Source organism: Musca autumnalis, unplaced genomic scaffold (genome assembly GCF_047663935.1).
Source record: "Musca autumnalis isolate F117 unplaced genomic scaffold, ASM4766393v1 scaffold_3, whole genome shotgun sequence".
Lineage (NCBI taxonomy): Eukaryota > Metazoa > Arthropoda > Insecta > Diptera > Muscidae > Musca > Musca autumnalis.
This window is the reverse complement of record NW_027411866.1, coordinates 42016811-42034420: the sequence shown is the minus strand read 5'-3', so window position 1 is coordinate 42034420 and position 17610 is coordinate 42016811. Positions and strand designations below refer to the sequence as shown.

Genomic DNA, 17610 nt, shown 5'->3' with positions numbered 1-17610 from the left:
GGGGGTTATGCGTAAAAGTAAATTATTTTAAAAGTAGTTATAATTGTAACGAATTTCAAAATACTCTAATTCTAAAAATATTTACAAACTAAAAAATAATAACAACAAATAACTTAAGATATTCAATACACAAAAGGTAAGTATGTACATTAAATTAAAGCAATATCTGATAAACATTCCGTGGGATCTAAATTTGTATTATGGTCTGCATCATCTTCTTCCTCTTCGTTATCACCATTCGATTCCATATCAAGTTCTACGTTATCATCACCATCATCGATGGTATTATTTAATTCATTACGAGCTGTATTAAGTTCCCTTTGCCGTTTCAATGTCGAAGGATGCGGCAAATTCAAATGCAACACACTTCTCATAAAACGATAACAACCACTCGAAATCGAGTATATTTTCTGTGCCAATAAAACTTCATTTTTGGTATACATTTTTCGCTTTACACAAGCCATACGAGCGAAGGTGATACTATTTTCACTTGCATTTTGAGCGGCAATTATGTGTCTGCGACTTTGTTCGGACAAAACAGTTTGCAGAGATTCCAATTGTTTTCGCAGATATTTTTCCGTGGAGACCAGCTCGGCTATTCGCTTGGTTTTGGTTTTGAGCAAATGCTCACTGATTTTATTTTGTGACATTAGAGTTTGAATTTCATCGAATTGATGTTTATTTTTCATTTTTAATTCCTCAACTGTTTTCTGAAGTTCTTCACGTTCTTCTTGTTCACGATTGTGACAGCGACAGTAACAGGTCATTGTTATATCAAGTTGTGGTGGAGGTTTTGGTTTTGCAGCAGAGCTATTCTTTTGGCCATAGGTACGTTTTGGTGGTGTTTCAAATGTTGTTTTCACCAGCTCAAGCTTAACAGGGCTACGCAATTCATTCACTTTCTTACTCTTTTCTACTACATCCCTAAGCGTTTTCTTTAAGGTTTTATATTTTGGATCAAAGTGAAGATCACATAATCTGGCATCATTACTAACGGAGGGAATTTCAAGAAATTTACACCATAAACGTTTCTCACTTTCCTTTGCTGGAAAATGAAACAGCTCTTTGAAATCCTTACAACCCATAACACATTTTTGAGCCATCTTGAGGTTGTACTGCGGATGATATGTGGAAGACTTTGTGAAGCACAGATTTCTATAAAGAAAAAAAAAAAAAAATAGACAAAATGACAAATAATTAACAATTGATTGGTATAGTAACTTTTTTGCGGGGGTACATTAGGGTCCATTCTAAAATAGTTACATAGGCACTCTGTCCGACAACTGAGCCTTTGCGCGAACCAACGTCAGTGGGTCAAGGGTCTACGAGCTTTCTTCTTGAGGGATTATAGCCACTTACAAATTTTACAAAATCTAAATGTTTTTATTTGCTCATTTTAAAGTATAGTCAGAATAGAATATCCTGCAAAAAATTTCGAGTCCATCGGACAAAAATTAGCTGGAATATGAGCGTTAGAAAGAGAAAATTCATTGCGATTTGTATGTAAATTCGAAGTTTTAAAACCGATTTTCTTGAAATGGAATTTTTGAGAATCCGGTGCCCAAGCAAACTGCTTTAGTAAAAACAGTGTAATGTGGGATATTAAAAAAATCCGAAAGTAGCTCAAAGTGTGATCCATCAGATGAAAACAATATCTTCTAAAAAAATTTGGCAGATTTCTCCCAAAATTTCGTGAAAAAAGTCATTTTACGTTCTCAATAGGTGGCCATAACCCCTTAAGAGAAGGCCTAACTACCTTAAGATCATTTGAGCGTCGGTGATCATTACCAACAATATTCATTTGATTACTATGGCACGAAGATAAGAAGATTGGCAATATTGAAGATAGTTATATCACATGTAGGTCTTGGTGGCGTGGTGCATTAATAACAATAATATATTCTTCAAATTTACCTGAAGACATTATAAAGTACTCTCCATAAGCTTTAAAACGATATCCATATTGCCGAGGTTTGAGTACTAACAATGACGAAAATATAAAGGCCCATATCTTGGGAAGTGTGGACTTCCCCATGCAAGAGTATATATTGTTGTGATGAGCGTAATGAAGAATATCTATGACAAAAATTTCAAAACGATCCGATGGGTGCATATAGATGGCATAATGATTATAATACATCTCCGAGAATGTCAAGACCCATATTTCGGGAAGTAAGGACTTCTAAAAAAAACTATGTGTCGTTGTGATCAGAATAACAAGGTAAAATTTCAACCAGATTCGAATTATAAAACAAACGACATTTGAACCTTCGGACATCTATAGGGGCTTTATGAGTTGTTGGGCCTATTTCTCAGGAAGTATGGACTTGCACCCGAAAAGAAAGTGCCTTTGTAACCAGGTCCGCATACACAGCATGTTGCCAAAAATTTAAAAACGGTCCCAGGCGAGCTGTTTATCTAAACTTTATTAAAATTTTGTGTGGGAGGTACACGAAGGAGTATACCGCTTTAGTCCATATTCAAAACTGATCTATGCCTGAAAGTAATGTTCCCATATGAAAGGTTATGATCGAGTGTACCATTTTAGTGAAATTGTTTTAACTTTCGTGGGGGAGGTACTGGAAGTTGTGGAATAATATTGCCAATCTTCGAAGTTAAAACTAAGTTTGGACAAAATATTACAATACCTAAATTTGAACCAAGTGTTGATCCGAACGAGAGTTAGGCTGACTTCCGTATAGTCAGATTCTTTGCAGTTTTTTAACTTTGTCAAAATATTTCAGTTGCACAGTTATGCATTGTTCCTCGAAAATGCATCTAAATACATCAGAAATAAAAATGATACATGTTTGCTTTTTACCTGCGTTTTCCTTTTGTAATGCATAGAATCAATTATTTGCGACCCTATAAAGTATAAATATTCTTAATCTACGCATGTTCTTCCGTCTGTAGTGATCTTTTGGAAGGATGCGTCTTTTGTTCGAAGATGGACTATAGCGGACCATATTTTGGTATAGCCCCCTTTTACAGGACTGACCAATGTCATTTTCTGTTTTAGCTACATTAGACCGAATTAGCTATGATTTAAGGTTCCAAAAACTTCTCCACCAAAAATTGTGGGCATAGGATCCACATTTTGGAATAGCCACCCATTGTTAAATAAACTTCTCCACCAAAAACTATGGACATAAGTGCAAGTTTTGTTATAGCCCCAATGTAGCAGTACCTCCCGATTTCAAGTAGTTTCACGTTTTTTGTTAATAGAATTATTTGGAGTTCCCAGTGGTCGAAAAATTTCTCCAACTAAAATAGTGACATTGGTACTTTAAACAAACAGAAAACTAGTTATTCCATATCAGTTCAGAATTTTTCATGGTGGAAGACCAAACTGAACGTTTTTACATGATTTCCTGTTTGCTTAAACGGCATTTGCATGAAAGCTTTTTGTCGGGTTAACTTTTTTTTGCCTGTCACACGAACCATTCGTCTTTATCTAGAAGCTTTCGTCTATGTATTTCGGAAAAGCTTTTATATTTCAGGGTTTTATTATTGATTATTTTGTGAATTTTGCATCTGCATCGGTACGTAATATGTGTTGCTAGATGACAACGCCGATAAACAGATGACAAACAAAAAAGAAGACAAAAATGTAAACAAATCACATAATATAAAGAACTGGGGGGGTTACTCTGTATTGCGATGCGTTTAAGTTTAGTATAGTATTTTGTTAACGCAAGATATTTGCGTTAACGCACGATTTTTATATTGGCTTTTGTACTACATATTGTGGCGGTGTCAGAAAGGAAAAAGGAACAAAAAGGAGATACGAAAACGCAATAGAGACGCATTTAATTTCCTTACGCATCGCAATAAAGAGTAACTCCAACTCCCCTGGTGGTACTTCTTCTCCTATGCTTCTGTGAAAATAAATAAAATGACATTCCCCACCAGTTTTCATGCGATTTGTGTCATTTACTACTCCAATAATTCGGCTTTCATTCCGAACGATGGGTCTTTTCCATTCGTCTATTTCTGACGTATTCGTTCGTCTGAAAACCAAAAAATTACGAAAATGAAAAGCTTTCATTTGTTTGTCACACGAACACAAACGCTATGAAAACCGACGTATTTCATTCGCACAGATTCTTCTTTCGACATACAAAAAACAGGCTGTAAGTCACCATTATTTTCACCTACTATTCATTACTGCCCCCTTTACTGTGTAACAACGGCCAAAACATTGACAACGAAACCAGGGAAGAAGTAAACAAACCAAACAAACGCACATTGCCTTCTGCCTCTAACAAGATATTTGTCTATTTACCTTCTTATTTTGTTGTTTCAAATAGTTAATCCTCTTGTTGGACTGCGAAAAATCTATTTTTGTCACAATTTATTAATAATTATCCAATTTATTTAATGTATTTATTACAAGACGAAACAAAACGAATGGAGCTCAAAATTAGACTGATTACATGTAGAGAATAACCAAGTAACCAGTAACCCCCATCAACACATGATGTATCACAGAGCTGCCTAAATAAACTATTAACGGCGTTAAATTGTAACTTTCAAGTTAAAATTAAGGATACGTTTACATCAAAAAGTGAAGATGGATCTTTCTTATGCTTGGTTTACATTTACGAAATCCACTCGATTTCAACTGTCAAATCCATAGGTTAAACGTCAAATAAAATCCAGATGAGATTTCATTTGACGTTTGAACTATGGAATTGACAGTTGAAATCGAGTGGATTTCGTAAATGTAAACTTAGCATTACTCCCGTTTCACCATAAGTCCCGGTCCACACTAAAGTGATTTCATTGAAAAAATTGCAAGAAATTATGCGTCTCTAGATCGACTTCCATAGTAGAGTAAAATCATAAAATTGCTGTAGTGTGGAATTCGATTTAAGAACGCCTAATTTCATGAAATTTATTAATGAAATTCACGCTAGTGTGGACCGGGACTAACAACAATTCTTAGCGGTGACAAAAATACTCATAGTAATTTCCTGTTTAAGTCGATATACTGCACTTAATCATCATATAAGTGCATAATCTAAACCAAGTATATATGTAAACGTACTGTAATGCTTGGTTTACATTTACGAAATCGACTCGATTTCAACTGTAAAATCCATAGGTTAAACGTCAAATGAAATCCAGATGAGTTTTTATTTGACGTTTGAGCTATGGAATTGACAGTTAAAATCGAGTGGATTTCGTAAATGTAAACTTAGCATCATATTTCCAACATGAGAATTATAAAGGCCTCAGTACATAAGAAGCATGGTACAAATACACAGGTAGCCGCATCGGCAATTGTTGGTAACATGAGGTGTCAAAATTTGACGTCAATTCAATGCACTTGACACATTATGTTACCATCAGCTGGCATGATAATGCTACCTGTATTATTGTACCATGATAAGAAGTCTTTCTTGCCTTAAGCCATAAACACAACCAACCTTTCAGTAAAACATGGATCGATTTTTTTATTTATTCTTCAGTTTTTTATCAGAAACGACGCCCAACTTTACTGAAACCTTGATATCTGAATTTGATATTTTTTTTCCTTTTTTAATACAAATCCAATCATAATAATTAGGCGTAAAAATACGACAATAAGAGACTTCTCTCATATCAATGAGTGCACTCCGATTCACATTAGCTCAATGATTTGGGACCTACTGTTGTCGCAAACATTACTGAGGTGTATTTTGCCAACGCTGGCCGAGGAATCGAAACCACGACCTTTAGCGTGCAAGGCGGGTGTGCATACCGTTGCACCATGGTGGCGCCCATGTACAGAACAAATTTGTATATACTCGTATGCAAAATCCGGGGTAAAATGTGTGTGTACAATTCACCTAATTCAAAAACCGTGCATTAAGTTATGAACATGGTATAAGTAAAGAGGTAGATTTAAATGAAAACAATCTTTTGAACCCTTGTTTTTTTCTGAATTCCTAAAACTTCAAAATTAGTAAACGTAAAAGCAACAAGTGGGTTTGTTTACAATACCTTTTTGAACATTTTATAAAAAACGCGAAAAATGAATAAAGTGTCAAAGTTTCTCCACATAATCGAATTGTGGATATGATAAAATGATTGTTTAAATGTAAAGCTGACGAATTTCTTCCTTAAAAATGTTCTAAAAACAATTTTAAAAATCATTGAATTCGATTGTTTTTAAAATTGTTTGGCATATTATTCAAACCGCACACACCCAGAACTGCAAGAAGCTACTAATTTTTACTATTTTCTTCGATTACATAAAGGAAAAAATGTTATCGTAGTTAAAAATAGTAGCTTCTTGCAGGTTCTGGACCAGAGCAATTGTGTATATTGTTTTGATGTTTTACCCTGCGTTTACAAATGACAGGACAGTTGACTTCATGTATTGATTGTCAAAATTCCTCAACATGCCTATGTGACATAGGCGTCCCGACAACTGCAAAAACAGTTGTAAAATTTTGAATGAAAATCATCGACATCTTTTTGTTTTCTCTTCACATATTTTGTTTTTGTTCATGTTCTTTTGCTTTCAACACATTTCAATTATTATCTCACTTATTTTTACAAAAATGCCAAAAATTTGTCTTCCTTACTGTCTGTCATGGCCCAATAATAGGTCCTCCATCGAGCGAATTTAAAGAAAAACGAAGATTTTGAATGTCAAAATTCATAAACAGAGGCGAAAAAAAATTTTGAGGCGAATTTCTTTTCTGTCAATTCAATTTCAATTTTCCGAGAAAAAGTTGTTACCGTAGTTATTTTTGTTTGACGAAACAGAAAATACCAGCTGATCGAACTTGAATTGTTGAAATAAGTTATTGTAAATTAAATTCTCATACAAACACAACAAATGTTGACATTTTACGTGTACAACATTAAGTTTATTTGTTTTCTTTTTTTCGAGATACATCTACCTGTTTCTATACAGTTCGACATTTCAATACATCACAGCGAATTCAAATGACAAATATGTATTTTGACAGCTCAAATCGAAATCATCTGATTTTGCCGGAGGACCTATAATTGGGCCATGCTGTCTGTGAAAAAATGATGGACATCTGGGAGACAAACGACAAATGTATGTATGTGTTAGTAAATCAGAGTTGTATTTGAAGACAAACTGTCTGGTGTAAGTCCGTGTTTAGACACACGGGAAAGTAAATTCAGTTTTTAGGCAATAGGGGGTAGGAAAGAGTATTGAGGAGCTCTTTCCTCTCCGCTCTCTCCCAAAAACTCAATTTACTTTCCCGAGAAATTTGTGTGTCTAAACACAGACTAAACGCCAAGTTAGGTACACTCATGGCAGAACTACCAGGTAGTGGTATCACACCAGCTGATTAACGGTCTGTTCCTTTACTTTTGAAAATGGTAAATCCGGCAAAAATAGTAAAAGTTGTAAACTGCTCCCATATGAATTGTATGCTGTCCGAAGTAAAGGAACGCTTTTCGAGTAAAAAGTGGTAAAACTTGAAGATTCTTGCACGTAAAGGAACAGAGCTTAAATATGAAAAGTCAAATCCCTTTATAATTATTTTTGTTGTAATTTCCCCAACAACATAAAGAAAGTTTTGACATAACATATTCAAAACTTTACGATGCCACTACCTGGGTAATTGTGCCATGGGTACACTCGAAAGAAAAAAAAAATAAACTGACAGAAAGCTTTAGCTAACCTTAAGGCCTGCGTACATAAGCTGCATTGCCTGATTGCCTTGTTTTCCTGCTTCATTTCTGACATAATAAAATAAAAGAATAAAGAGGGCCGAGCAAATTTCGAACTGGGTTGCCCTTTTCTTTTTTATTCTTTTATCAGAAGCAAGCAAGGTAAGAGGTAGTTTACACTCTCTATCAATGTCATATGACACGAAATAAAAACATTCCATATTTAGCCACGGAGGCAATGTGGAGACGTAGTTTTTTACATGTTTGCTGGTGTGGATGCAGAGAGTAAATGGAGTAAGGAAAATCTCCAATACTACACATATTAGCGAATATATAGCGATGGAAAATTTCATGTCATATGACATTTACATATAGTGTAAACTACCCCTAAGCAGGCAAGGCAGCTTATGTACTCACCCCTTTATGTCCCGGTCCACACTAGCGTGAATTTCATTAAAAAATTTCAAATTTTTGTGTGCTCTGTGCATTTTCTAAAAAAATTAAATTTTTAATTAAATTAGCGTGTATACGTTATCAAAAGTTTATTAAAATTATTAAATAACTTATTGTCTAAATATTGTGCTAATTGGTGAAGTGTTATTAATTACATTTGTGCTAATAAGCTCCTTTTTTGTGTTGAATTTGTCTAATTGGCTATTTCGTTTTGTGCATATATTCTGTTACATTAGCTTATTGTGTTGTTGTAACAGCTTGGTTATCATATCAAAACAGAGTTGCCAAAGATTGCTTTTTTTTTAATTAAAGGATTAAGAAATTCAGCTACAAAATCTCCAAAAAATTTTAACTTATTAGTAAACTGAAATATAGTTAACATGGTCTGTTCATACGAAATATGTAATATTCGTGATGATAGTGAAGTTTGTGTTACATGTTGGTTTTGTTTAGATCAATGGCATTGTAAGTGTGCTCGTATGAGAGTAATAGTTACTGACATAATTAAAGAAAATGATGGAATTCGTTGGTGCTGTCCCAATTGTAGAAAAATCTCTGCTGATTTTTACAATTTTGCAAAGAATCTACATTCCGAACTAGTTTCAATTAAAGGGGAACTTTCCATAATTTGTTCCCGTTTTGATAAAGTTTCAAATTTGTTTAGCAAATATCCGGATTTGGACGAATTTGCATCGTCACCATCGGTTATCGGGCAGAAACGCAAAAGGTCGACGAAAAAGAGTACAGGTAAAACTGTTTCTAGTCGTAAACCTAGTGTTTCTCGGGATACTGTAGTACAATCGGATCCAGTTAATATTTCTGATACAACTGAATCTGGTCGTGCTCAGTTATACGCCAATGTTGTGTTGGATAAGCCTTTGGAAGTAAGCAAGCAGTTAAAGGAGGTTGTATCAACTCCTGAGTTAATGAGTACTGATGGTGCTAGTCTTGAAAAGACCTCACAATCTGCTCAAGGTATTCAGGAGTTGGCAACATCCTTGCCTGTTGTCTCTTCAAGGGGCTCATCTGCCAATGTAGGCCATACCCAACAACCTGTGCAAAGATCATTATCTATGCCTCCAGCTATGAAAATGGTATTTGCGTCAAGGTTCCCTCCCGAAACGACGGCTGACGAAATTTATGATTATATAAGATCAAGTATTCAAGGAGATTACTTTCTTAAATGTTACAAGCTTCGTTCAGCATTTTCGGAAAGTAGATCTTCTTTCAGGATTGTTACTAATCAGTCAATATTTAATCAAATTATATCGAGAGAATTTTGGCCTGTAAATGCTTTTATAAAAGAATTTGTGGAAAGAAACGACAAGTTAGCACATTTGCCTCCGCGAACAGCTACAGTTTCAAAAAACTAAAAAATTCTATTTCTATATGCTATCAGAATGTAAGGGGTTTAAATACAAAATTAACTCGCTTATATACTGATAGCTTCGGTTTTAATTATGATGCAATTGTTTTATCTGAAACTTGGTTAAAAAAAGCTGTATTAAATAGTGAAGTTTTATGTCCGAAATATCAAATATTCAGAAATGATCGTGTTGCTAAAAAAGGTGGTGGAGTCCTTATTGCAGTTGACTCCTCTTATTCCACTAATTTAATTGAAATAAATAATATTCCTGATATTGAATTTTTAAGTATATCCATTGAACTAGGCAATTTTAAATTATTTATAACTTGTTCCTATATTCCTCCTTCTTCTCAACTTGACATATATAAAAAACATATATCCGCAATCAGTTCAATCGTTGGAAATATGAATGAAACCGATCGAATTTTGGTTCTGGGCGATTTTAATATGCCCTCTGTTAAATGGCTCTTATTACCAGATTCTGAAGCTCTAACACCACTAACATCCCGGGCGAATGCTAATCAAGATACATTCGAAATTGTTAGTCGATTTTGTGACCTCAATCTTCATCAAATAAACGATATACTGAATAGTTACGATAGAATCCTTGATTTAGCATTTGTAAATGTTACTCAATATTTTGAAATAATTAGAATTCCACCAATTTCTATTCCTGAAGATATTCATCATCCCTCATTATGTATAACCATGACCCATACTCATTCCTTTGGGGAAAATCAGTCCAAAGTGTTAAAAACTGTCCTTAATTATAAAAAAACAGATTTTCGGAAACTCAATTCTCTTATTTCTTCTGTTAACTGGACATCGGTATGTCTTTGCAGCAGTGATATTGATCTTGATATTAAAATTAACAAATTCTATGAGATCATAAATAAATTTATGCTTGAATGTATTCCAACTATTAAAATCACAAATTCTTATAAATTTCCATGGATTACTCCTGAGTTATCAACTATAAAAAATTCCAAAAATAAACTTTTTCGTAAATATAAAAAGTCAGGTTCTTCAATTGACTACGCCAATTATTCTGTAGCTAGGTCTAAGTATACGCTAGAATCTCGTAGATCATATAATGAGTACCTTAACAAGATTAAAGAAAATTTTAAGTCCAATCCTAAGTCCTTCTATGACTTTGTTAATTTAAAAAGAAAAACACCTTCTAAGCCCTCTTTATTGAAATTCAATAATCAAGAATTTACTAAAAACACAGATATTGCTGAATGTTTTGCAGAATTTTTTGCTACAACTTATTCAAGTGCATCTTGCCAAATTAGAGATACATATCCTTATAAATTATCTCAGATTGATGAAATTTACATGCCTTTCTTACAATACCAAGACGTTTCCAAAAGTCTGCGATGTTTAAAACCCATTAAAAGTCCAGGTCCCGATGGAATACCTAGTTTAATTCTGAAGCATTGTTCAGTTGCATTGTCAACCCCTTTAACTCTATTGTTTAACTATTCCCTTAAATTCGGTCATTTCCCCGCAATATGGAAAAAGTCTTATATTGTACCTTTACATAAGTCAGGCAGTCTGACTAATGTATCCAATTATAGAGGAATTGCAAAATTAAGTGCAATTCCTAAATTGTTCGAAAAATTAATTACTTCTGTAATTTCCCATAAAATTCAACCCATGCTAAGTCCATATCAGCATGGTTTTCGTAGTGGTCTTTCGACCATAACAAACCTTATAGAATTCACATCGAATGTAATAAAAGGATTTGTTCGGCATAATCAAACTGACACAATATATACAGATTTCAGCAAAGCATTTGATAGGGTTAACCATAGGCTTTTGTTGTATAAATTAGATTATATGGGCTTTAATACTAATTTAGTAAGATGGATATCTTCTTATTTACAAAATAGATCACAAACAGTTTTGTTTGATGGATGTGTCTCAAAATCGATTGACGTGCCATCGGGTGTTCCGCAAGGAAGTCACCTCGGACCGGTTCTCTTTCTCTTATTTATAAATGACTTGCCAAACTCAATAATGCATTCTAGATTGCTAATGTACGCTGATGATGTCAAGCTATTCATTACTCATAAATCGGAAAAGCAAGCTGATCTTCTCCAGAGTGATTTAAATAGCCTTTTTCAATGGTGTAAAATCAACTGTATGGACTTAAACTTAAAAAAATGTAAACATATGTGTTTTTCCAGATCTTCTTCTTTAATAAGGCAATACAATATTAACGGTTCTCAATTATTAACTGTAGCATCATTTGTTGATCTTGGCCTTTTGATGGATCGAAAATTAAAATTTAATAATCATGTAATTTCTATTGTTTATAAAGCGCATGGAGTTTTAGGATTTATAAAAAGATGGGCCAAAGAATTTTCAGATCCCTATATAACAAAACAACTATTTACGTCACTTGTAAGACCTATATTAGAATATGGTTCTGTTGTATGGGACCCTCAATACGCAGTGTATTCTGATAAAATTGAATCAGTGCAGAAACAATTTTTGCTTTTTGCACTGAGAGGTTTACATTGGAATAGCGATTTTGTCTTGCCTTCATATACAAGCAGGTTAAAATTAATTCGATTACCTACATTAAAAAGTAGACGCACAATGTTAAACACTATGATGGTGCATAAAATTTTAATGGGTAATATTCCCTCGGATTTCTTAATATCATCTATTAGAATAGATATTCCTTGTAGAACAATTAGAAACTATCAACCCTTATTTAGAGATTTCCACCGCACGAATTACTCTATGGGAGATCCTATTAACAAAATGTGTGTAGATTTTAATTCCATGTATTGTAATGTAGACTTTGGTATGAGCCTTGACCTTATAAAATCTAACATAATTTTATTTTTAAATGAATAGTATATAAAAATGTATTAGTAAGTAACTAACTAGCTGATGAAGTAAATTCTGTAGCTGGTTTTCAATTTCCCTCTCATACCCCATCATGATGCGGATCATGGTGTGTACGCGATCCCTACGTAAAAGGGAGGTCGCCCCCTCGGTCGGCAGGGGTGGGAAAGTGAGGCGTGGGAACGTTCGAAAAAAAAAAAAAAAAAAGGTGTTCTTAAATCGAATTCCCCACTACAACAATTTTATGATTTTACTCTACCATGCAGGTCGATCTAGAGACGCATAATTTCATGCAATTTTTTCAATGAAATCACTCTAGTGTGAGCTGGGACTATATGAATTTTTTATTGTAAAATTAAGTGAAAGCTCCCTAAAGTATGCAATAACAAATTCCTTCTCCCACTTCAACTATCAACATAGGGATAAGGTGGGAATGGAACAATTCAGTCATGACTCACGAAAAATATGATAGATGGCGTTGAGGGTAAATTTAAATAATTTATTGAACTAAATCAAAGATGTAAAATATGTATATTATTTATAAATAAAATATATATATTATTTAAAACTAATAATATGAACGGGTCTACAGAAGCACCCTATCTTTATGAAATAGTCTATAGAAGCATCATATCTTTCAGAAACGGTATATAGAGACAGCCTTTCTTTCAGAAAGAATTTATAGAAATACCCTTTCTATCTTGAAACGTCTACAGAAGCACCCTTTCTTTCATTAGTATCTTCATGGCACGAACGTTGTTTAGAATATGAAGATAGCCTCATGTGTTGTTCAAAGCATGTGTTGTACTAGAGCACCATAAGTAAGAATTGGGGGTACAATGGTCGTGAAAATCCAATGGATGAGGTGTGGTCTCAGTCCCCTACTCATGCCTAAGGAATTCTTGCATGAATCTAGAGCCGTCCGCAAAACGTTATGCTGCCGGACTGGGTCATGATAATTTAGAACAAATCTCATTTTTCCCAGGTCAGTACCCCATTTTCGAGTGATGATGTTGCCAAATTTAAAACGCCCGATTTTTTTGAGTCTCCGTGACCTTATAACAGCGTTAGGCAAAGCGCGGTATTTGCTCTTAGTGAGCATACATTTCAATGCATTTTACGTTCGCAGAGAGTAAACGCTAGCACTTTGCCTAACGCTGCCTTATAATCGACTTTAGCTTAAAAATTTCTGTAAGTAGCCGAACTTTGGCCGGTATTTAAGACATTCGGTGTAGGACAGTCTTAAGTGGATACGCGTTAAAAATTCTCCTTAATTTCGTTAGACATTTTCTAAAAACGGACACAACTAAATTAGACCTTATGATTGCGGTGTGGAGGTTATAACACCCAAAATTCATCTTGAGGTTTATCTTCGTTGTCAGGTCGCCGCGTTTTCCTCTAAAATCAGAATAAAACCAACTGCACCTTTAGAATATCTCCAGAAAATAGTGGAAAAGTAGTTGTAATTTGTTGTTGTTATTTTATTATTATTATCATAACAATTAAAGTTTTTCTTTGCGGTTGTTCTTCTTAGCTGTTTGCATTAATTTGGACTTACAACTATACAATATTTATGTTTGTATGTAATCTTCATTTTCTTCAGGTGACGACTTTGTAAAAAAGAGGAGAATAAATGTATATAAATTGAGTTTTTCTGTTTTTTTTTTGGTTTCAACAAAAATTTGAATTTGATAGTCTTAAGACGAGACAATAAATGGTGTACAGTATTAAAGTGCAGCACAAAAATATATATTTATAGTATATTGGTATATGGTGTGTTGTTGTTGTTAAGATTACTAAGAATCTAGGTAGTAGTGGTAATAGTTATAATTACATGCATAGGTTTGTTTATAGATAATATCGTTTTGAAGTACAATCTTGAAATTTAACTTTCTCAACGGAATTTAAATAATTTATTTTCTTTGTTATCGGGAGTATTAATTAAGTAGGACACGCACACACTCATATATATGATATAAAGTTGGTTTGGTTCTTCTTCTTCTTTCCTCTAAATAATTTAGTATTTGCCAAATATAAAGCTAAAGAAAAATATACATTATATATCCTAAAAAAGATTGTAGAGAAAAATTGTAAATTGTTAAGTATGTTTGTATGTTTTTTTTTGGGGTATTTTTCTTTGGGGAAAAATACAAAAACATTTGTTGTATACAAAAAGCAACTAATAAATTTGTTTATATCAAAATGTAATTTTATTTTTTTTTTCATCATTTTTCTTGTATCTGAAACAGCGTTCAAGTCCTCATAATCTATGCGTTTCTTTGTTGGTTTGTTTTCAAAAATTGATTTTCTTCATTTGGTCCAAAAGCAACAAAACAAAAAAAATTTTCTTATTACCTATTATTTAATATTACAAACAAAAACAATAATAATTTAATATTAATAATAAAAAATTGTAACAAAGAGACTTGCTGGGCATCCCATCCAATCAATGCTGCTGCTGTTTGCTTTGTTTTCCATTCATCCATGTGTTTTTTTGGGGGATTTCTTTTATTCATGTCTTACACCACAAATTGACAGGAAAGTACTGAAATTATTTAAACTGCATGCTGGTATAACCGTAAATGACACATTGGCCGTTTTATGATTCTTATCACGAAAATCATTTAGAGTGGTCAATAGCAGATCAATTGATGGCGTGGCTGTCACTTGATAGAACACTTTTAGGTGTATGGCTGGTACGACAAATGTGGGGCTATTGCCGGCGGCATTTACCGGTGAACCATTCAAAGCGCTTGAATTTGTTGCAACATTCAGATTTTCATTACTCTTGGCCAACGGATAGTCCTTGAGTAGACGATTGACAACATACGTGACAATATCTTCGATATTTTCAGCTGTTAAATTTTGTGCCAGACGACAGTGGCTAGTCAAGACATCATCGCATAATTGAGTTAGTTGAGTGGTCGATGAGGCCATACCTAAAATGAAGAACAACATATTTAACATAATTGTAAAAATGGGAGAGTGGTTAAAAGTGCTCCACAACAACCATGGAAAATAATTTCACTTTCAAAACCTGACAATACAAAGGTATATATGGGTTGAACGAGGATACTCTCAGGCATGTGTTTACGGAAACGAACCGTTACTCCATATTGTTCCCTAAAGGTTCTAGTTCAATAAAGTATGAATTTCACTAAAATTTAGTGCCTGTAGTGGGATTTTCTAACGCATTTTTTGGTTACGGACCAAAATCGGTAAAATTCAAATCTTTATAATTTCGGTAATTAACGATATTTTTCGGTATGTTAGCAACTTAAATAAAGTTGTCGCTAAGTCCTACCGATATCAACAGTGTTGCCAACTTTTATTAATGCTTTTCATTCATAATTTTACGTGTTATTTTTACTGATTTTTGTCGGTAACCAAAAAATGCGTTAGAAAATCCCACTACTGAGGAAAAGTAAAATAACTCACTACGGTATTAAACATTAATAAAAAATGTAATGAAGGCAACATCCGTTATAGCTATTTTTTCTCCATAAAATTGCAAAAACGACGAAGTGGAGCAAAATTGTCGTCTTTAGGGACACACCACGCACCTTCCTTCCAAAATTTTGACCTAATTTTTTTGTTTTCTTTGTTTCAATGTAATTACTATCGAATCCCATATAGAAATTAACAAACAATGACGACAAAAAATAATGTTTTGGACAGGAAAATTGATTTCTGAACCAATTGCGGCGGCCGGTTTCTATATACCGGATTGACTCGGAGAACCGTCACCTCAACAATTATGTGTTTGTGTTCGTATATTTTTTCACCATGGGAGCGACAAAATATCTCCGAATACCTGCTCCGATTGATATCCCAGTGTTTCCAACCTCGCGTCGGGATACGAAACACCCGCATAGTCTCCCCCAAAAACAACAAACGCAGCATCTTACACCTCATGTTGTTGTTCAGTGCCCTGGAAGTCTACGCAATTGTATACTTTATGTGCCAGACGAGCATTACTGTAGCTTGCAAAGTTGCAAAGTTGTGACGTTTCCAACGTTTTGCGAAAGGGTCGTACAAGAAGCGGAGGAGTAGGACTTGCCTTCATTATACACTAGTCTGTCCAGTAAAGGCATATCTTGTTTCAGCCAGGCTGTAATGACCCGTTCATGGAATGTATCGGGGTAGCAGTCAGGAGTGGAACTGCCGAGATAGAGTCGCTAAACGTATACATCCCGCCGATAAACAGCTGTACTCCAGGGTATAGGTCCCACATTACCGTTTGGAAGGTCATAACCGACTTCTATTACGAAATTTAATGCTCATTATGAGTTGTGTTATTAAGTCACCGGCAATGACCAGAGACGTAAAGCGCTGGCTAAGCAGATCGATAGCACTACGTTTTACATGGTCAATGAGGACGCCCCTACCAGAATTAGCGTAGAGTGTCACAGTTAACCATCGTGTCCCCGGGTCTGACAAAAAAACGTCACCTGGAAACTCGTCGTTTCACTTGGGTCGGGGCATCTCCCCATAATTGTGTAAATAAGTAGACCGCCCGATTTCATCACTTCTGATTGCCGCACTTTCAACAATCATCGAGAAACTAATTGGCCTAGATTCAGAGAGTTCACTAATCACCGTTTCAGATATCTGTCCAACCCTTCTGATGTTCGGGTAGCAGAGAAAACGTTCCGAGACATCAACACTGCTGCAGCTGCGCGATATATACCTGCTGGACAAATACACGAAGTAAGACCAAATTTCCCATCAGTGGCGACGGGCTTAGCAAATTAGCGTGACGATCCTCGTCGTGCCAACCCCAGTGCAATATTGGAACCGGAATAGGTGAATTGTGGGCGACGGATATGTCACTCTTGCACGTTGTAAAGAAGGAAGAAAGGACCTCAGTCACGTTTGGCGACTTCACGCTGACTGATCCGAAGAGGTGAGCAAGTTATTTTAATCGACAGTTTGTCGAGCACCCCGGCCCCGGGAGTGACAGGGCGAAGAGAAGTGTATTATGTCGCATCAGATCTCTTCCTGCAGAGAATGAACCACCACAATTTACTATCGATGATCCCACCGCAGCGGGTTCTTTCGTACCGGATTGACCCGGAACAACACAAAACCAATGTTCCGGCCAGCGGCTGCCACCTCAGTGTGTACATGTACGTATTTGTTTCGTTTTTCTGTATTGGGAGCAGCATATCCCGGAATGCCCGCTCCGAATTCTATTGGTCCGAGCCGGGACGGAGGAAAACCCAGGACCAATATATCTGTGCTCAGTTTGTCACATTCGCATCTTCACCCACATCCAACCTTCG

The 17610-nt window shown here is 35.0% G+C and overlaps 3 protein-coding genes across 18 annotated transcripts in view; 1 reads left to right on the top strand and 2 right to left on the bottom strand.

Moving 5' to 3' along the window:
• Positions 1-5: 5 nt before the first annotated feature.
• Positions 6-4462, bottom strand: LOC141397024 (uncharacterized). Its single transcript, XM_073972816.1, has 2 exons — positions 4286-4462; positions 6-1155 (listed from the first exon to the last, which is right to left on the bottom strand). The coding sequence occupies exon 2, from the start codon at positions 1101-1103 to the stop codon at positions 150-152; it is 954 nt and encodes a 317-aa protein (XP_073828917.1). The 5' UTR covers positions 1104-1155; positions 4286-4462; the 3' UTR covers positions 6-149.
• A 3649-nt stretch (positions 4463-8111) lies between these two features.
• On the top strand, positions 8112-11439 carry LOC141397004 (uncharacterized). Its single transcript, XM_073972772.1, has 2 exons — positions 8112-8233; positions 8410-11439. The coding sequence occupies exon 2, from the start codon at positions 8478-8480 to the stop codon at positions 9468-9470; it is 993 nt and encodes a 330-aa protein (XP_073828873.1). The 5' UTR covers positions 8112-8233; positions 8410-8477; the 3' UTR covers positions 9471-11439.
• Positions 11440-13785: 2346 nt separating this feature from the next.
• The window catches only part of LOC141397003 (uncharacterized), an 82059-nt gene continuing 78234 nt past the window's right edge, over positions 13786-17610 (bottom strand). For all 16 annotated transcript variants that reach the window (XM_073972762.1, XM_073972767.1, XM_073972756.1 and 13 more), the window contains exon 11: positions 13786-15264. In XM_073972762.1, the coding sequence (XP_073828863.1) occupies positions 14834-15264 (431 nt within the window). In that variant the 3' untranslated portion in view covers positions 13786-14833. The remainder of the gene's footprint in view (positions 15265-17610) is intronic.

What these genes read in the sequence shown, in the direction of transcription:
- LOC141397024 (XM_073972816.1), bottom strand. Translation starts at nt 1,103, where the DNA reads ATGGCTCAAAAATGTGTTATGGGTTGTAAGGATTTCAAAGAGCTGTTT.
- LOC141397004 (XM_073972772.1), top strand. Translation starts at nt 8,478, where the DNA reads ATGGTCTGTTCATACGAAATATGTAATATTCGTGATGATAGTGAAGTT.